Source organism: Enoplosus armatus, chromosome 10 (assembly GCF_043641665.1).
Source record: "Enoplosus armatus isolate fEnoArm2 chromosome 10, fEnoArm2.hap1, whole genome shotgun sequence".
NCBI classification, from domain to species: Eukaryota; Metazoa; Chordata; class Actinopteri; order Centrarchiformes; family Enoplosidae; genus Enoplosus; species Enoplosus armatus.
In genome coordinates, this window is record NC_092189.1 from 11,179,500 (window position 1) to 11,201,187 (window position 21,688).

The 21,688-nt window shown below is 41.4% G+C and overlaps 1 protein-coding gene across 1 annotated transcript; it reads left to right on the plus strand.

Annotated features, from left to right (window-relative positions):
- The first annotated feature begins 1,480 nt into the window (after positions 1-1,480).
- On the plus strand, positions 1,481-21,505 carry LOC139291655 (putative methyltransferase NSUN7). The gene is made up of 13 exons (XM_070913756.1): positions 1,481-1,537; positions 2,166-2,547; positions 7,309-7,367; positions 10,843-10,973; positions 11,083-11,235; positions 11,865-12,048; positions 12,955-13,189; positions 13,862-14,005; positions 14,605-14,706; positions 16,173-16,308; positions 16,941-17,064; positions 20,436-20,700; positions 21,114-21,505. The coding sequence occupies exons 2-13, from the start codon at positions 2,196-2,198 to the stop codon at positions 21,503-21,505; spliced, it is 2,277 nt and encodes a 758-aa protein (XP_070769857.1). The 5' UTR covers positions 1,481-1,537; positions 2,166-2,195.
- Positions 21,506-21,688: the final 183 nt, after the last annotated feature.

Consider the following 21,688-nt stretch of genomic DNA (forward strand, 5'->3'; position numbering starts at 1 on the left):
CAACTAATTCACCAATGAGTAACTAGTGGTGGAATGGAAATATTTTACTTTGTACTGCACCACATTTATCTGACAGCTGCAGTTCCTAGTTTCTTTGTAGATTAAGATTTTACATACAAAACATACCGTATGGTTATTTTAAACTGCCTAATATCTAAAGCAGTTAAAATTAACTCCACCTCAACCAGCTACAACATTAACATTCTGCTGACATGTTAATTCATCTATCACAATAATCCAATAATATAATATGCGTACATGATAATATAATACTAAGAGGGGCCATTTTGCATAATGAGTACTTTTAGTTGCAGAATTACTTTTGCTTAATCACTTACTATTTCTTGTATTTTTACCCTGTGGTATTGCTACTTTACAGTACAAGTTCAAATTGTTATTTGAGACTCCTTATTGGGCTCTGAAAGCAATTTTAAAAATCAAAACAGAGTGACATATTACCTTCATTGCACTATTAATATAGGGTCACTGACTGATGGAAAGGAATTTGAAGTGTCTGGACCTATAATGTATAAAACCTTTATATCACTTCACTTTACACTAAATTTGTTGTTAGTTTTTGTTAAAATATACAAAACAGCAAACAAATAAGACATTATGCAAATTAATAATTATAGAGTGTTTTTGAGAGCAAAATGGAAGAATCAGAAGTACAATTGGACAATATTTGTTTGTGCAGCCTCAATTTTCTCTCCATATAAACTGATTTCGAACAGATTTTGCTTTGAGTTGAAATACGTGTTTGGTGTAATGTGTATAAGTGAGTGTTACATATACATACAGTAGTTTAGATGAACTACGTCTCATGAGTCTCAGGTAGAATAATTGTGATGCAAAGAGGAGAGGAAAATAGAGAGGGGCCCAGAGTCACCTCCTGTGCATAGGGCCCATAACTCTTCGCTACCTACGCCCCTGCGTTTGGATGAAACTTCCTTCATGGACCCTAGTTGTGAAACAACAGCTGCACGCCATCTGTAACTGATTTAGGTTTGTGTCACTGTCCACCAGTGTTGTCGTTAGCTTTCGTTTGACATAATGCTCTGTAAAACTTTAACAAGCCCACAATGTTCCAGATAGACAGAGGACAGCCAGCGTTAAGGAGATTAATTCTTGATCCGTGAAGAACAGGACCTTGAAATTAGCATAGCGTTGTCATGGTGATGGAGGCACGCTAATCCAAAACGCTCCCCAATGTTGACAGACATTTGGAAAGTTTGTTTTAAAGTGGCGACGCAACCCTGTATATCTAAAGCCTTCAGGGTATTTTTTTAAATTAGCGGTAAAGAGACTCGAGGGTAGGGGCAGTGGGTTGCAGTAAACATCTGTGGAGACGCCCATCGCCTCATAACGGACTCAGATTTATAGCGGGGAATTTATTGGCAGTTAAAACTTTGCGTTGAGTCAAGGTTAACAGAACAACCAACAGTAGTACCGTTAAACTACATACCGGTAAATATGAAGAGTCCCGGGTACGAGAACAGTGTTTGTGGGAGAGAGAACAGGACACTCTTTTCATAAGGTAACGTGAATTATTACAATGTTTTCTATTTTACCGCTGCTACGTTAATAGACAGCAACTTCACTTCGGTTAAATCAGTGCTGTGGTTAGTTAGCTAGCATAACCTAACTAACTAGCCAGTTGACTTTAACAAATCATTCACACAAATGTAACGTTAACTTACTTCAGCTAACGTTACTCCACTTGTTTCAAAACAGAAGCTGTAACTTATAGTTTTAACTATATACCTGTTATATATAACTTTTATGCCTCAGTACTTACAGCCAGTTGCATTTTTAGCTAGTTACATTAATCTACTCACAGTGTTTGCTAAAGTGATTAATGTTAACTAGGTTAGCTAAGTTTGTCAAATGTCCTGCAACCTGGTAAGAATTAAACAAAGCAAAGATGGCACCATGGCTATAAATGTTAGCTTTGGGTGTACTTATTTGGATAACACATGTATTCACAAAAACCTTGTTTAACCTACTGTTTGTCAAGAAATCTGACTTACATGGGTAAAGTCAAGTGAAGTCAATTTGATTTAGTTCAGTCAAATGTAGTTGAGTGTCAATGTTAGTATCTTGTGTATGAGTGGTTTATGCATTATTTAAGTCCTAAAAGTAATGATTTTATGATGTGTTTTCAGGTGTCAAAGAGAAAACACATCCCTGTGAAGATGGTTAAAAAAAAAAATATTAGAGGGTGTCCCAATCGTGCTTCCACGTGCAAGACAAAAAAGGCTGGCTCCCAGACTGCAAGCAGCAAGGACCTGACTCCTCTGGATAACCCAGCCGACAGTGACATCTCTGCTATTTCTCCAGAGCCCCAGACCACCGACCGAGGTCAGCTGGGCTTTCCAGACAGAGTCTACCTGCTGGCATCAGTCATCTTCCAGAATAACCACCTGGAGAAGCCTGCTGCCCAGCGGTTGGTGAATTATGGCAAAGAGAGAGGGCTCCCATTACCAGAAGTGAAAGATGAGGAGATGCAACGTCCAGCTTATGAGCTGGCCTTCAATACACTTAAATGTGAGTGACTGGTAGAGTGATGTAGAGTGAACTTGGATTTGTTGAATCTTTTCCCATTACTGACTTTCCTCTCATGTTCCTTCCTTATTCTGTCAACCTTGCATGTATGTACATATCCACACACTTTATACACTTACATTGTGTGCTTTGGGCGAGTTTGGAGTGAGGACATCGGCAAAGGGTGTTTATTCATTTCAGGTACATTAAATTGCAAGTAAAACCTATTTGATTCCAGGCAAACAAACAGCCATTTAAAATGAGAATGAATAGCCCCGGGGAAGTTAATTGACAGGTAGAATTGGATATAGATAGATTGATGAAGGGCAAGTAGAAGAGAAAAAAATGCTTGAATGACCGGGGGGAATTCTGTGTGATGCTACAAATCAATTTGGCCCATGATCTGTTATCAGGGACTAGGGTGGGGTCTGGGGTGACCGAAACCACAAGGGTGTGTAATCACCATGGTGATAAGGGAGGGGAGGTGAGCCAACTGCCAGTGCAGGAAGATGGCTGGAATCGATTTAATGCGTTCTTAGTGGATGGAGAGGTCAGGTAGCAGGAACACCCTTGTTGCCATGAATGATTTTCTTCCTTCTCACTATCCATCCGCTGAGCTTGGATAAGCCTCAGGCCTACATGTCCCACAATGAATGCAGATCACCTCAAAACATCATCACAAGTTCCAGCACCTTTCTCCAGTAACCTATAGTTTTACAGCTGTAGGTCATAGTACTTACATTACCAGGTGTAATCGACTAGATTACTAAGGATATTAAAAGAGAACTTAGAGATGTTATTGCCAGGACATTGTTTTCATCCATCACCCTTTTTTTCTCTCTATGAGCGGATGCCTGTATATACTAACCACCATGAGGATTTTGCTGTTACTGTAGGCACATGAAAACATGTTAATTTGCCCAAGAGCATGAACTATTTAAAGGGAAAAATTGCCTGTTTGAGCTGAGATCAATTACAATATATTGCACCTATATCACCTTTTTGTTTAGAGCTTATTTCAAAGACAAATATTTTCTGTCATATCAGTGCTATTTTAGTACAATTCTTCACTACAGTTCCCATCTCCCACATCTGACATTTATAGAATTAGTTCATTTGTAGAATTTCAGCTACTGGGGTAACTTAAAAAGGAGAAAGGAGAAGCTACAAAAGCCATCAGAAGTAGGAGTTTCCTGTATCTGTGGTAAAATCAGTTTCCATTGCTACAGTTGGTGTATTTACACATAAATTGACAGTACATCATGGCTACACAAGGAGAGCGGCTTGGTACTGATTGTTAATGAAACTCCTGTTATAGAGACATGATGGTTGCCTCCATCACATATGTATTTTGGTCACATGTTAGAGTCACTCGCGCTGGCTGTGTGCTGAAATTGGGTGCAGATGAAATGACAGCCTGGAAGCCAATGTTAATCTCTCCTCTTCCTCTTCCTACGAACAGTCTTGACTTTTGGTGCAGAAATTGATTTGCTAGTGACACACACACACACACACACACACACACACACACACACACACACACACAAGACACATCATTCGCGCACTGCCTTGGAATGACAAAATTGAGCTGAGGTCGGTTGTTAACCTAAAGAAGAAATGCTTCAACAGCGAAAAAACACGCAGAGCAAAATGCCAATGAGCTCTGGTATTGATCTTGTGATTATAACTCTTATCTGCTTAAAACAAAAAAGTCGCTCAGTAAGCTCCATATCGGTGGCTGAGGACACAGACTTGTCTGTTGCTGTCAATACTAAAATATGTGTGTGTGTACAATGTGAGTGAGAGTTGGTGATGTTTACCCTGGTGTAGATTTGACATTTTATAGACAAAGACAAAGCTGAAGTTGCCCAAATGACAAATATTAGCAAGCAAGTCCTTCCTCACCTGCTTCACTTCACTCTGTCTCTTTTTTTATATCTTCAGGGCTTTTCTATTTCTTTGACCTCTCCCGTCTCTTTAAAAGGCCTTTTTTCATATATGAATGACTGTCTGCTTGATCACTGACCTAGAGGCAGTTTATGTCATCAAGGTTTCATTTCTTGTAGATTTGTACCCTGTGGTCTCAGTGCTTGTGGTACGTGTAGATGTTTAGCCAAGTGAAGTCATTTTTGTATGAATTCTTACTAGTAAACATTTAGTTGACCTTGTCGCCGGCCATGAGCACCCCCCTCCTCTTCTCCTCCTCCTTTCCCGCTTCCCTCTTTCTTTCCACTGGCTACTCCTCTGAGTATTTCTGCCTCATTGTCCATACTATCCAACTGGGCTGCCATACGCCCTTGTCAGATGACTGCGGCTGCTGTATTCTCTGTGTGCAACTAGAAAGGTTCTTTGGACCACTTTGTGCAAGGCTGGATTTAGAGCATGAGAGAGAGAAAGACTGTCTTTTTTGTCCTTGACCACAGTCAGAGCAGCAACCGCCAGTATGCCTCAGCAAATATTAAATTGTGCAGGTGGGTAGTAATATAATATGTAAGATAGATTTGCCATTTAGTCCGAAGGTGATTGTATAACTTGTGGCACATACTTTTTTTGGCCGGTCCTCTGTTAGATTAATGTGCAATCGTGTGTACTGATGTGGAACATTGTGAGACAAAGACCTGGCTGAAGTGAAAGGGAGCCTGCATTCAGGTCTGGCTCTTTCACTCAGGATTTGTTTGACTACAGTCACCATCAGTCAGTGCTCATTGTGTAATACCTGGATGGAGGCCATAAAACACACAACCTCAACACGTCCTGTGATGACTAGTGCCTCCTGCTGGTGTAGGAATAGTTTCTTGTTAGACTGATCTCAAGCATTAGTTTTGTACATCAACCTCTACAGTCAGGAGTTCTGATTTGAGAAATTCTGTCATGTCCCTCAAGTTAAACCCAGGAACCGTGTCTGCTGTGTAAAGATGTCTACTGTAAGTGATTTACTGCAGAATTCTCTCTGTGTTTTATTCAACCTGCTGTGTGTGATTTATAGCATTTGGAAGACTATGACCTCTACAGACCAAACCATCATGGCTCCCTCTGGGGTCTGTGCTGCTCTGTGTGCACTGAGTGGTTATCTCTTCAGCGCTTATCTTTAAGGCCTTCTGCAGTAATGGCTACTATTGTAAACCCAATTGACCGGTATCTGCTATAATTACGATCAATGTTGAGGATATGCATTTGTTTCCTCAATTAAAGATAAGCTCTAAACATTTATTTGTTTACCTGACTGTGTGTGTGTGTGTGTGTGTGTGTGTGCGTGTGTATGTGGATGTAACTGCGTGCAGATGTGTGTGTTTGTCCTGCCCTACATGCTATATACCCAGTGTGCATTGGTGGCTCAGAGTACAGTACAGTACAGTCCCAGAATACAGTTTCCATGGTGTCTCAGTGGATGGGCTCTGTCCTGGGCTTACCTCCCATTTGTTGCTCAAGAGGTGTGTCTGTTAAGATGAAGAATCAACCAAGAAAGCAACCATGCGTGTGGTGGACACATACTGCACATGTGTATTAATGTTAAAACCATGGATTTTCACATTTACACCAACACCTGCACCTCATTTCCACCTTTTATTTACTCCTCTGCACTAACATAAAGAGGCCTTTTCCACCCTCACTAGAAACACATCTAGGTTAGAGAAATGATCCTTTCCCATTTCCAGTGTGTAATAAGCAAACACTGTACCTGCAGAGTGGCTTTGGAAGCAGCTGTTCTTTAATCCTAATATGATAAACTGGATAGTGTCTCTGTCTCTTCATCTCCCTCATATTAAAAATGTGAGCCAAACTGCTCACAGATGGGAATGGAAGAGATAAGTCTGTGTGTGTTTTTATGTATATTTCAGAGCGAAAGCATCCTGTAGGCTTTTGAGACAGTTGCTGCCTTCATGATATGACAGCCAGGGCATGGGGATGAAAAAACTCTAAACCACATATATCTGATAGGCCGCTCTCACAGCTTCACAGTTCATAGCTACCTGACTGCTGTCCAGATTTGATAAAGAAGGTCAATCAAAGTTTTAGCGTATAGCCTTGGAGGAAAAGGAAGCTTAACAGATAATAGATCAAATTTAACTTTTATAATAGGTCCTGTATCTGTATAGTATAAAAGTGTAAAATAAGACAGTTATGTTTGTCCATCAAGTCACCACTACATCAGTTGTAAGTAACAGGTGTTGAATATAATAGAGAAGATAACAAGAGCTATACAAACGCAGTCTAGTCTGGTATGAAATACATGCTTGCCTGTCATGTTTAGATGCAGCCTGTTTATTACTTCAGATGTCATTAATGCCATTAGTCCTGCGATTACACACACCCACTCAGCACAGATGTAATAAATGAAAGAAATGAGGTAAATCAGATTAATTCTAATTAAGCACCAAATAAGCGTTTAATCACGGGAAATTAAGCCCCCCCATCTAATTGAATTATCTTTTCAAATTAAATCATGATCATTTGGGGTGCCTGTAGGAGCCTCTCTTGCTTTTTGTCTAAATCTCTTTTCTCTCTTTTTTCTAGAAATGTTCTCGTCATTATGTATGGATATGTCCTTCGTAGCATATATTTTACCAGTTAATGGGTAGTGTGCCTCTATCTCCTGCTCCAAATGAAAGAGTCGGGATTGGTTTCTAGGGATAATTAGACACTGATATAAAAGATGGCACTAATATGCATCATTATTACTCAGACACATAATTAGTAATGGAAATCCCCATTACTACATTCCCATCCTTCTACCTAACCTTGTTTTACTTTCTTTCTGCACAGATCAAGAACTGCTAGAGGACATCATGATTGACAGCTGCTTTTACCTCACTCAGCCAATGGTAAGTGAGTTCCATAGGAGCAGTATTTTTGGATACAGCAGTAGTGTAAGGGAGGTAAACACAGTGTTTCTGTTATATGCATTTTGCAGTGGTGGCCCACCGCTCCAAAATCACTGCCTGCTTTAGAATCTTATGAAATGTAATGAAGTCGCAATTACATGACTCTGCGGCGCTGTCCGCTCCACTGAACTCAAACCTACGGTCGTCCACTCTTTCTCCACTTTGAGGATGAGCAACTGGAGCAGTGACAGGACGTCAATCACTTGTGAAGTCATGACAACCAAATAAACATCAGTGCGAGTACAGCATTTTCTCCTCAGGTAAAGTGACAAACAGGGGAGAGCATAGTCAGACCGGCCCGCGGGGGTTTCACTCTGTGGGCTGCTTGAGCCGCCCATTATACAAGAACAAGAGCGAGAGAGATGCGTCGTCAGCCCACTTGGATACTGCACTAGCCCAGTTCAACTGTTAAGTCAAGGTTTCTGCAGCTGAAGCCGTAAGACAGAAGACAGTAGGGATAAGGAAAGCAAGGTTTGAGTTTGGCTAGCTGGCTGTTTAGCTATATCGGGTGCCTTTTGTTGAAACATGTTCAACTTTTCATAAAGTGGATGTGCTTGAGATTGTCACTTTGTCACTGCCTGGATGGTGTGGTACATTAAAAAAAGGCTGCTGTTCTTTCGAAATGTTGAACTCATTGTTATGCATAAATGGTTATGATTATTGACAAGTTAGTACTTAGCATTAACAAATTAACTGCTGCTGAAAAAATTCTAGAAGAAACACTGAAGCATGTCTAATCCCTTAGTGTATGTTGGCATTATGTGACAGAGCGAGGCACATCTGTTACTTTCAATTTGCTGCTGAAAATCAAAGTCCTTTCGAATCTGAGAATTGCTAGACTTAAGATTTGGAATTTACCATGCTATTCCTCTGTGTATAGCTTTGTTTACCTTGTGCTGTTTTCCTTAACTCTTTCACTCACAACCCTTTGACAGTGCTTTGCTCACTCCAATATCCATTGCCGTTCATACTCCATATACTCTATGTTCTGTTCTCTAGACCTCTAATCAGTAACAGCAATATTGATGCATTACAGTGATACACTCCTTTCATCAACTCACAAAGCACCTCTTGTCTTTTATATTCCCTACCCTAATCAATGACAATTGCTCCCTTTGGAGTAACACATCTAAAAGGTACTATGTGGCAGAACGTGCCTGGCCGTGTCTTTTCCTTTATTGCTTTTCTCAAACAAAACACTCCATTAATTAGTGATGAAATCAAAATGCTGTAACAACCCAGGGGCAGTGAGTTTGGATGGGGTGTCTGAGTGTATTCTGCACAGTGTCTATCCTACATATGTCCTAGAACCAGTGTGCTGAATGCTATTAGTGATACTTAGGCAAAGATTTCCAGCAAAGCTGTTAACATGCAGCAGTTACACAGTAGAGGAACGCTCTGCTACTTAAATGAAGGAGTATCCTGGAGGAGATTGGCATGTACTTTTGCCACTTTTTAACATTCATTTATTTATTTTATTTTTTTATTTTAATTATTTTTATTTTTTAAAGTTTATTTTTACAGGGAGCATGTATAATAAAAATGAATTTCAATACTTGAAATATGTTGCATTGTACAGAGATATAGCTAAAACCTGATGCTGTTCACTATGTACATAATCACAGGATGCAAAAGAAGCTGAGGAAATAGGAGGGCTGCTCTAGCGGCTTCTCTAACAGTCCGGATGCTGATAAAACATGCACAGAGCTAGTATGTGTGCACATAGCTGGTAGAGGAGAAGAATAATGAAAGCAAGAGGTGGTGAATGTGAACAGAAAACAGAGCTGTCATGGAGTGTACAGATTGTAGACAAGCAATGTCTACTTCAGTGAGGGCGCAAATATATACAGACACATTAATACACATGAATGTGTGTTTGCAAAGCAATCCCCACACACACATACACATACACTCACACTGTAGCCTTGTGAAATATGGCCCTGGGTGAAATGAATGGGTCTTCCTATGTGTTGGTGGCAGGTCGTTACTCTGCATCCCTCCAGTGAGACAATAAAGCCCAGACACAATGAGACAGTCTTTAGAACTCACTCTCACCTCCTTTTACACTGCTGGCATCTATAAAGTTCAACCTTGATAGTGAGAGGAGAAAGAGGTGGGTGAGAGGAAATAGGCGGGCTGGAAAAAGGGGGGTACGTGAGGGTGTTGGGGAAAAAATGAGAATGAAAAATGAATATATAGATAGAGTGCTGAAAGAGCCTGAGGCACATTTGATCACAATGGAAAGAAAAAATGAAGCCTAAATCCTGTGTAGGATGGAAATATTCTGAGTGACAATGTAGAGCGCAAGCGCATTAGGTACACTGGCACATTTAACATGAAATGTTAAAGCCCAAGCCCCATGTAAAATGAGGCACATTAAACTTTAAATACAACTCAACTTTCCTTGAAAATAGCTGACATAGTAGTTTTCTCTGTTTAAGAATTAATAAGTGGTACATATTAATTTTATGTATTGCAATTGCCTTATCTATAAAACTCAACTCACATGTCTCATAATACTTAATTGAATTTAATCAGTGGCCAAGTCTAGCATCTTAGCATCAACACTAACATTATTTTCAAACCCAGTTTATGGTCATGTGGTAAAATGTAAAACTAGTCCAAATAAAGTGAGATCAAGTCAATCTCTTATTTCATAGACCTGCATCTGAGGTGACTAAACACAGCCGTCATGTTTACTGTAGGCCAGTTTCCCACCATGGGACGCTGTTGCCAGGCAACTTAATGACTGGGAATTTTCCCACACCCAAGGGTTTAACCTTGGTAAAGGGCAAGTGGAATTTGAGAGGACGAGAGAGGAAAAATGGAGTGCCACAACCTGTCTCTGAAACCAATCTTTCCAAAAATGAAATTGAAAGCCTCTGGAATGAATAATAAGTGCTGGCTAATTCCTTAGCTGCAGCATACACCCTTGTAGCCTTCTAGCTTGTCGGCCCATTAGCCCAGTAGTGAGGATGTTGCAAGCTGTTGCTGCTGTGGAACACCATCTGCCACTAATGCGGCTGGTGCCCTCCCACCCTGAGGGACAGAAAGGTGGAGAGAGAGAGAGAGAGAGAGAGGGACATAGACATGGCAAGAAAAAGAGATAGAGGGTAGAGAGCTGAAGGGATAGAGATAATTGTAGAGGAGGAGAAGTAGAGACACAACTCAGGCTTCCTCCTATGTTTAACTAAGTAGCAGGAGTGGGGTCAAGGCAGGACATCTTGGTTTTGTGCACTTTTACACAATTCCAGATATGTACCATTATGCAGCTTACCTTTGAGGAGAAACAATTCACTACAATACAAACTTTTGTATTAGTCATGCAGCATCTTTGCTTGTTCCTCCTGTTTCATTGTCCTCTTGTTAAAGTGGAAGTCACCAATTAACTGTACTTTTTGTTCTTATGCTCTAGCCAGATGATCAGATGAGCCTTGTTGCCGTCATGCTCTATGACTTCCAGGACAGAAAGTTCCTCCCACGGGAAAGCCAGGGGGAGGAGGAGATCATACAGGAAGTTAGAGATGTGGAGAACTACCTCCTCAGGTAAGGAAAGAAAAATAACAAAAAGAAAAAAAAAGAAGAAACTGGAATTATAAAAGGGAAGGAAAAAGGAAGCAATATAGAAAGTTCCTTTTGTATGTGTTGTATGTAGGTTTAAAACCAAGCTGGCAGCCTCTCTGGCCCGCTGCAGGATCAAACATGATCTCTTGTCTATTGAGTGTATCCTGCCGGAGAGTGTGAAGACGAAGCAGGAGAGATCAAACAGCCTTCCACTTTACGCATGGGTCAACACACTGAAGAGCAGGTGAGCTGAACACACGTGAACATACACCACTCACTCACACACTCAGAGGCAGACAACGTACACCTGTACACGCACACCTGTGCATAAACACAGGAATGCACTGTCAGCATATATAGAGCGTGTGCAAGCATCTACAGCCACACACCTACATCTACACACAGACCTTTAACTTGGGGTGCTGCCCAATGTTTTATGGGCCAGGCGCCCAGCTGACATCCAATTAAACCACTGGACTATGTGTGTGTGTCGTTGGGTGTGTGTGCTAATGTGTGTTCTTGCGACCCCCCCCCGTGACAGGCTGATTCAGTTAGGTGTAAATCCTGCTGCTGTGGACAGATTCAATCAGCAACAACCCTCAGCAAGCTCTGGGACTGTAAAGGTCACCTGTTGGGACTAGTGGTGTGTGTATGTATGTGTGTGTGGGCATGTGTGTATCTTAATGGCCTTTACAGCACATTTTACCGTTAAAGTCTTTTAAAAGGCCACATAGCAATTTTACACACTATTATTATCTATGATGACAGTCCTTCTCTTTCTTCCACCTCTCACCTTCTTCCCTCCTTCCCTCATCCCTTCTCTTGGGCCTCCACTAATCTGCTCTCCTCTCTCCTCCTCTCCTCGGCTTCTAGCCTTGAAGAGGTCCAAAGTGTGCTGAAGAATGCAGGCTTCTCGCAGGTGAAATCGGTTGGGCAGCTGGAGGGCTCTACCTTCTGCCAGGATCCCCACTGTGGGGACATACTGGTATTCCCTGCTCAGCTGAAGGCTCAGCTGTACTCCACCAAGCTGCTTAGCGACCACAAACTCATCGTTCAGGTACAAGCTGCACAGAGAAAGGAGACGTTAATATAGCTGTGGAAATCTGTTCAGCTCCATCAATCTTCTCTGATGATTTCACTTTGGAAATGGACTTGCTCAAATTGATTAGACTGAGATCCCTTATGCCAACTAAGATTTGTTTGCCCAGATACAAATATTTCACATCCGTTCCTCTCATCCATACTTCAATTTGAGCCATAAAGAATTCTCCAGCCTGGGAGGGGCAGAGCGGTTTAATCATTTAATTTCTACTCCATTAAAGTCAAGCTGCCATACAAACTGTAAGCAGCACAAAGCACCACAACACAACACAATTAAATCAGATTTTGCAGCCAAATTCAATCAAATATTCAACACCACTGCCTAATTAATCACCTCTCCCTCTCTCCTTTTTATGAGCCTCCATCACACTTTCTCTCCTCTGTTTTTCTGTCTTTTCAAACGTCCTTGTTCTTCTCCTCCCCGGTTTGTCTTTCCTAACAAACCCTGCGATCTGTATACTAACTACAGAAACTCAAGCCCGCCCAGTGGTTCCACAGGGATAAGTTCAGGACTATTTCCAGAGGGGACCGCATTGATTGAAGGACATCTCTGTTGTAATCTGACTGCACTGTTATTCAAATTTTTTCTCATTATTCTTCTTTTGCTCTGTCTCCTCCTCTTCCTCCCCTCAGTACCTGCTTTGCAACAGCTGCTCCAAACTCCCTCTCCTCTCTCATCTGTTCACGCCTCAATTGTATGTAACACCATCATACAGTGCAACTTTTCCTCCTACTTTTTCTTATCCTAGTTTGTGTCTCATTAGTTTGCAGAGTGTTGCTACTGTGCAGAAACCTGAATTTAGAAGTCTTCAGTCTGTCGGTCTCTTTATCAAACTAATTCTTTCACTCAATGTGTCTGTAGGATAAATCTTGCAGCCTGGGCCCAAATGCAGTGTGCTCCCTGCTACGAGAGGAAGGAGATGTTCTTATGGCGGGCTGCTTCTCTGCCCTCACTGTCTCCCACACTGCCTCCCTTATTGCAGAGGAACATAAAGCCAACCGCAACGACCAGCCCACAGTCCACGTTTGTGTCAGCGATCGTACAAACGCTCAGAGGGAGGAACTACAGCAGAATGTCACTGCCATGGGCTGCAAGAGTAGGAATAAAATGGATGTGCATGAGTGCAGGATCTGTTTGTGTCTTTGTATGAGAGACAAAAGATGAAATAGATAGAAACCAGAGAAAACAGCTGTCTATTTACTCTCTTTGTTTTCATGACTCCATAGGCTATCTTTGTCTTCATGTGTCTTTTACTTGAATGGAAGCGAGAATGGGAAACTGAATGTTGCCTGTTGGCCTGACTGGTCTACTATTTGTTTAGCAAATGGCCACTTTGAAAAAATAACTATCAAGGTAAAGTGAAATGACTAAATTTGGCTGACCAAGGTGACCAATTTCAACAAATATTTGGGGTATTTAGACATTTAGGGAGTTTTGCCAACAACTAGAGCAAAAATTGGCAGTTGTTGTTGTCAGCAAATTCTCAGAGACTCTTATATGCAGGCAGTGTACTTTAAACCAGACAATGTCTGCTGAGATTCTGAGCTGTATGTAAATATTATATGCTGATAGGGGCTGCCACCTCAGCTAGTCATTAGGGAAACAATTAAGCACATGCGACAAAGCTGACATTATTATAATTGCAAAAGACGCCCTCAGGCAGGGTATTTTTCTACAAGAAATATAGCGGGAGATTGTGAACTGACTTTGAGCATTGAGCAAATGTGTGTACGTGGTTATCATTTAACTGTATGTTCATTCTGCTTAGATGTGAAGCTAATACCAGAGGATTTACAGTCTTTGGACGGTGGTGACAAGAGACTCCAGAAGGTGCGCGTTATCCTGTTGACCCCCAAGTGTTCTGTGTCTGCAGTCAGCAACCCGGTTGAATTCATACTGCAAGAGAATGGAGGTACATAGAGATCTATGCACTACAGCAGAGCCATTATGTGTGGATTTCAAAAATACATGTTATAGCCTAGTCTACATTACACCCTGTTGTGTCCACACTGAAATAGAAAAGAGGTACAAACTGTTGGTTAGTCTTAATAATTGAGGATGCTGTGTGTACAGTGTACTCACAACATCCTGAGTTCATACTGCATGACAATGAGCACACAAACTTATATTCTGTGAAGGCATATTATTCAAATTATCTATATAGAACAATTTCACAGTGAACACCAAAGTACATCGAAGAACACAGAAGTGCCCATTACTTCTGTTTAAACAGAAGATGGAGAGCATTACTATGAATAACACTTTACATTTCATACATTTTACTTGCTATGTTTGACCTAGTTTTAAAGATAATTATTGATGATCCACCCACAATCCTCTCATAGGCTGCACACTCCAACTCTATAACAAACCTGTCAAATGAAGTCCTTCAATCTACTTGTGTGGATGTCATTTATATTAGAGTTGCTTATATATAACCCACACTTCTGAACAGATCAGTTAATAAAACAGAAGAATCTGCTCTTTTGAAATGCTTCTTGGTTTTCTCAGACACAGACCTGCTGCAGGACTTATCCCAGGGCTCCATAGCCCAGAGCAAACTCGAAGCTCTGGTAGCCCAGCAGAGGAAGGATATTGATCACGCCTTGAAGTGTGAGTGTCGATCCACCTGCTCTCATGTTGACATGCTCACACACACACACACACACACACACACACGCACACACACACACACTCAGACACACGCACCATATGAGCTCAGTCTTGAGCATGTAGCCTCTCTCACCTCTCTGACACAATGAAGCTTATACTCCCTAATTATCTAATCTCGTATGCCATTAGACTGAAGCCTGTGGTCTCCCTGGGAGAACGTCTGAGTCTTAATTAGGAATGCTAATGTTGCTGCACGCCGGTCAGCCACAGTCTGCTGCAGCATTCCTCACATTTTATAAACAAGTGACAAGGAATTCTGCTTTGTATTGCGTTTATTCTGTAGAACTGAGTATGAGAGAGGGACATACTCTGAAGTCACATCATATTCTATTCTAGATTGCAGATGTTACAGTTCTATTCTGCAGTCAATGCTTTGTTGTTTTCTACATGTTGTGTTTTATTCCATTCAGTAGCTTGTTAATCGGTGTCCATGAGCTACATTCATTAGCCTCAGTCCGTCTTGTATTGTTCAGTGCTCTTCTTTCTGCGTTGGTCTGGATCATGTTTGTTGAGCATGTGGAGACTCTCTGTTGGGGGAAATGAAAACCAGCTCCTCTAATCACTCGATTGATCGGCCCTCGTCTACGTTTTTGCCAGTGTAGATACTTTCTAATAGGACTGTTAATTAATGGTGGGTGTGTTTTGAGTGCCTTGGCGTGATTGAGTCGATGGTCTCATTTCAGTGTCTCTACATAGGCACACGCATAGACAAACGCTCACACAGATTTATTAACACACCTCCAAAGCCCTTAATGTCCCAGCTGTGAGGTGCGTGGACAGGACATCTAAATGACAAATGTTTCTGTCTCATGCCTCAGTCCTCTCGTCTTCTTGACTCAGTTCCACTTTCTTAGAAGCCATATTTCACATTTGTTTGGAGCTGATTTGCCACATCTGAGCAGGTTTTATTTGTTATCAGCTCGGCGTTAATTGTTTCTGTCTGGCTATAATTAGCGAGCAAGAAAGAAATCAAAGCTCAAATGAAGGAAATCAAACGGCCGACAGCTTCACAAATCTACAAGCCAGCAGCGGTTGAATAAGATGAGCCATGTACATACGTAAACAGTACTGAGAAATTAATATTCAAGAAGCCATTTCTTCAAAGGGAGCGCTTGATGAGGAGGTTGGCTCAGTTTGAATAATCAAATTTAATTGTCATAAAATGAGAGGAAGAAACTTTTCGACTGAATGGTTGTCTGTCCTGCTTTAATTGAACATGAAATGAGTGTGTTGTTTTGGTGATGTGGTCTCATGTCAGTGAAGCAGCTATATAAATATATACATACATATAATACAGATATGTGTTGGCATTATGTGTTACAGATTTATTTACATTTAAAAGTGCAATATAGTTACATACATATACATACAGTATGTTGTTACAATGCACACATTTTTTTGTATAGTTCCTAAGGTTTTGGCAGTGGTATACTCTACCTGTTCGTCATACCCAGAGGAGAATGAGGTGGTGGTGAGCAGAGCCCTGGAGCAAGCCAAGGCCTGCTCAGAGCAGGAGGGGGAACCAAAACAAGCAAACTTCAGGTCAGCCTTAGTCTCTGTACCTCAGTACCCTGGTGCCCTTTCTGCATCTGTCTCTGCCATTGTCTTTCTTTGTCTGTTTGCCTCGCTGTCTGTCAGCCCGCTGGGTTTTTTGTCTGTCTCCCCTCTGACAGGCTTCTGTCAATCTCTCAGCACACCTCAGGCAGGAACTAAAGGAGATTCAGTGAAAATATAATCAAAGGTGCCATTTTATGTCTCTAAATGCTATGAAAAGGGCAAAAAAAGTATTTCAGACAGCTTGCCTTCTCATAGACATACTTTGTATTTTTTCAATATTTTTGTTTGTTTGTGTGTGTGTGTGTGTTTTTGTGGTTTGAAGAACTTAAGACCTGTTGAAGTTTACCATTCCTGTAGGCTTGAATATACCAAGACAGACTCCTCTCTGCAGTAAGCTGGCCTGGTGTGCTGACAATGCCTCAGGCTAGCATAAATAAATAAATAAATCACAAATAATATTACTGGCATGGATCACACTGACTTTACCTAGATAGCTAGTGGACTTACAGTATGTGTATTTACTTACTTAATTAATGGGGCTTGTGTTAAGTTTAGTAAGTAATGCATTTCTAGCAGCTGCCATCTTTTTTCTTTGTGTATATGCGTGTTTCATCTAGGCTTAGTCCTGCCCTGTTCAGCATTCCTGACCATGCCGAGGGCCCGGAGGAAGCAAAACACTTCTTCATACTGGAGCCCTCAGAGCAGAGCAATGGCTGCTTTCTGGCTATTCTCAGGAGAGAGGTAAGCATCACTTAAACAGAAACCTCCCAGAGCAAAGCAGTGGTTAACCCCGATGAATTGACAAAGAGATGTCCACATCACCAGTATTCACTATATTATTTACCTCGACACTAAACGTATTTACCACAGGAAGTTGAGGGTCAATATAGCGTTTTAATATTTATAAGTAAGTATAGAAATGACCGCAAGAAAGGAAGAGTGATGTAGAAATGCAGACCAGCTGAAGTGTACATGTCTGTAAAACACAACATTTTTAAGGTGTAGTTTTTCTATCGGCCGCAAGGTGCTACCTCCAAAAACTGTAATATGGAAGGATTAGTAAAACCTACAACAAGTCAAGATCTTTGTGTCATAGTGTATATGATCATTTTACTTCTTGAACAGAATCTATCGTTGCTCCTTCAAAAAGTTACACCACCAGTCCACTGCCTCTGCTGCTGCTGCTTTGAGGCAGTGCAGCCAAAGCAGGGACAAATTTAGCTCATTTAGCACCCGGCCCTGGCAAGCTGTCTGGTCTTCAATGACAGAAAAGTGCCAACATTAGCCGTGAACCTGACCATGGCCTTTCCCAGTATGATACCAGAGTGTTATTTGGCTGAGTGTTATGTGTCACAGTTTGTTCAGTGTTGAAAGTATAATTTCTTGTACACATGAATACATATATGAAACACTGACTGAACTCCCTTGTCCTGAAATATCATCCCACAGTTGTCTCTCTCATGATACACAGATGCAGACACAGCAGACAGCGTGACAGAAGTTTGATTGGTGAGCCTTAAGACAAGCGTGGGAATTATGATGAAGCGCGTATGCTGTGCTGCCTGCAGTCTGTCAAAAACAATTAATCCGCTGGGAAACTGAAGCATGTTTGTCTTGTAAGTGTAGAAACAGAACCCTTTGAATGATGTTTTGTTTGGGCAGAAAGCGGGCTACTGAAGTTGAGATTAGGTGAAAATGAGTTTCACAAAGTGTGACAGGTACTTGGCCAAACCCTTGAGACAAAAAAGTAGGGGAGGAAAGAGGTCAGGCTGCTGGAAGAAATGAGAATGTTGGGTCACATACGCAGGCGTCTTGTCCGAGTCTAATCAGCAATCAGAAATGGGGGATGAGTGGGAATGAATGCTGAAATGGGAAAAACAGAAGCTTTAGAAATCGGAATCAGGTAAGTCGGGATGAGATGAAAGGATGAGAGGAGTGAGAGAGGTTGATGTTGGCTTCAGAGCATGCAGTTAGAGCAGAGATTTGGTCTTGGATTTCATTACCCAAAGGAGAAAACAAGCAGGCGAATTGGGAGAAACAGAATCTAGTGCAGTTTTTTGTGTGTGAATATGTCTATGAAGGTGTTTATGAATACACTTGAAAATTAGACACTGTAGAAGTGCCAAGTGACATGCTGAAGGGATTTATTGTAACTTCACTAATGTCCATGTCTGAAAGCAGCTTAATGATACATTTTCTGACTTTTTAATGAACACTAATAATTGGGAGGCATTCTTGACTCTATTGTGTTGTCTAGTCACAGGCTTTTATTGCTTCATAAAGTCTTAATTTTTGCCATTTTAGCCAAATGCATCATCTCTCCACTCTACTATCATCTGACAATCTCCTTCTCTCCCTCTTTATTATTTTTTGTTGGTGGTTGTTAAGTGACACAGTAAGACTGTCACAGGTCTTACAATTAGCTGTAGGTGCAGTGTGTTGCAATGGATCTACAGGGTCGGTGAAGGTGCATCAGCAAAGTCTCATCAAGTCTGTGTGACCGGGCTTCCCCACATCCTCATAATCCACAACATAGCCACGTTTACGACATACTCACATTATGAAATCTGCTCATACGCTTATGATGCTCTTGCCGGGTTATTAAGCCATCTTACCCCCACTGGGTGTGACGGGGCTCGCTTGCACTGTGGTGTCTGTTCCTCTCTGGCCATCCATCACGTTTTATACCTCCACAGATAGGAATGAAAAGATAATCAAACTGCTGTAATGGTGCTTCAAACAGGATTTTTTTCTCCACACCTCTAATAAACTCAGCTAATCAAAAGTTATTGTGGCACTCGGAAAAACGCCATAAAAATAGCAATTATATAAGTGTTTGAATGCTGTCTGGCGTACATCGACTGTCATAGCGTCGCCCAGTAAAGTTCTTTATGAGCACTCGTACAGAAACAGCTGGGAACAATAAAGATACTCAAGTGACGTCTTTCTGGCCTTATTTCCAGAGGAAGCAGAACACATCATAGGTGGACTCTTAAGTCTGAAGGACTAATTTGGACAATATTAATAGGGGATCCAGAACCCTACACTTTTCACTTTGACTTTTTTTTATTCATTGCTTAGGGTGAGTTTCATAAATTTGGATGCAGTTGGACTTAATGATTTTGGACGTAAGTATTGAAACAGAATGGGTTCACCTCCAGGGTACGCTGTGGCAGCCAAGTTTGGCAGAGTGTCAAAGGAAATGAGAGATTTACAGAGTATGGCATAGTTGGTTAGTGGAGATGGAGAGGAAGTGAGATTTACAGGGGTGAGGGGGAAGACAGGGAGGCAAGGGAGAGTGTCTGTTGAATAATTCAGCGCCCCCTGTCTGTATGAGTTAGCATCAATGAAGTTCAGGGCGTCCACCAAAGACTGCATTACGGTGATGCTTCTGAAGCATGTTTACCTGTGTGCACCGAGTGTACCAACACACATAAGTACATGCACATGTGCAAAATGCACATGCACAGTATGTATGCACACATACCTTTGTACATAGAATTACAGACAGCTTGTTCAAACACATACACATTTGCATTAAAGTACAAGTAAGCACTTAAATACAAAATACACACATATACCCACACAGGCTGCATGTCCCCGTAGTCTACACTGTGCTTGTGAATAATTCAGGCGTTGGGGAGAGCAGTAGGCTGCTGTGTGGGCTGGTGCTGAGACAGCAGGTGACCCTGCAGCCAGCAGCAAGGACATGGTGGCTCTCCTCTCCTCTTCTCTTTTTCTTTACTAGTATTACATATGATGTAAAGCACCTAGACCATTAATTCAATTCAAACAACACTGGTAACGACAAACAAATGTTTTTTGTGTCTCCATTAAATGTTGATTATTTGATTTTGAAGTGCTTAAACAATGTGCTTATATGATTATGGTACTTTTTAGGCCCTATCAGCATACATATCTGTGTGTGATGACAGATTTCTCATTGAATATAATAATGTATATATTTTTTTATTTTATTCTGAAGTGTCTGGGTGACCTGGAGGGCTGGTTGTATGCTTCAGTATGCAACATGTTTCATCCACCAATATATTTTTTCAGTATTTGGTCATGTCTTCGAAAATATAAGATATTGCTTTGTCACCTATCAACAGCCCGAGCCTGAGGTCAAAGAGGCACCACATGAAGTGCTTGTCAGGGCGAATGCCAAAGGCATACTGGACAGGATCGGCTTCAACCAGCTAACCAGAAAACAGCAGCATGGACACACCAACAGAATAACAAAAACAACCCATGCTCGAACCTCTCAGCCCCACTTCTCTGTCAGTATTCAATCCAAAAACCAAGAGACCAAGGTCAGCAACAGTACAACTTTGTGTGGACATCAGGAATTTTCTAACAGGCGGCAGTCTTCACAAGGTGGGCATGATAACTTAGGTCATATATTTTAAGGGGTACATACAGCTGAGAAGATTGATACCACTTTCATGTCTGTCCCTTAAAAATGAAGGTACAGAGAGCTAAGCTAAGCTAAGCATCTCCTTACTGTAGCTTCATATTTACACAAATATGAGACTGGTATCAATCTTCTCATCTAACTCTTGGCAAGAAACGAATAATCATTTTTTCCAAAATGTCAAACTCTGCCTTTAAGATTTTGGATAAGAGGAGTAGCAAGGAATAAAGTTTGGTTTAAACAGAAGTAGTTCAGCATGTAATGCCTTGTACTATTATTCCTCATCCCCTTTTCTCAGTACTCTCTGTACTTTGTTCCAAAAATCTGGTCTTCTCCCTCTGACCTCTATCTCATTGTTTTTGTCCTTCAGGAAAAGCCAAAGCACTGCGCTTGCAGGCCTCAAAGAATGCAGTGTCTAGCTCCTCTTCCTTTTCCAAACCAGAAAACAGCACACCCAAGAAAAGCATCACCCCTGTATTCAGCACTACCACTTCAACCACTCCTCTGCATCCCGCCCCTCCTCCTGCTACCCCGCTGGCCCCAGTTGTCCGTCCCCGTAGAGCTCATCAGGAGGTGCTGAAGCCTGTGGTGCTCGTCCTCCCTCAAGTTCACTTCCCCAACTTCTTCCCACCAGAGCACAGCCGAATGAGATTCAACCCAAGCTTCAGCTACAACAACTGGAGGCCCCCAGCTCAAACTGTAACCCTCTCCCGCTCCAGTGGTAGTCTCTCCAAGGATGCTGTGATCAAATCCCGGCCTCTGTTTTGAGCTCACAAATACCAACCCAAATAGAAAAGAAGTATTAACTTTTGTACCAAATTCTTACCTAAAGTCAGTAGTATTTAATTCTAACACCAAAATGTATACAGCATTATTAAACTGCCAAATTACATAGAACAGGTGAAAATATAAGTGAGCTTAAATGCGTCTCGAGCCATTATTACTTGCTTA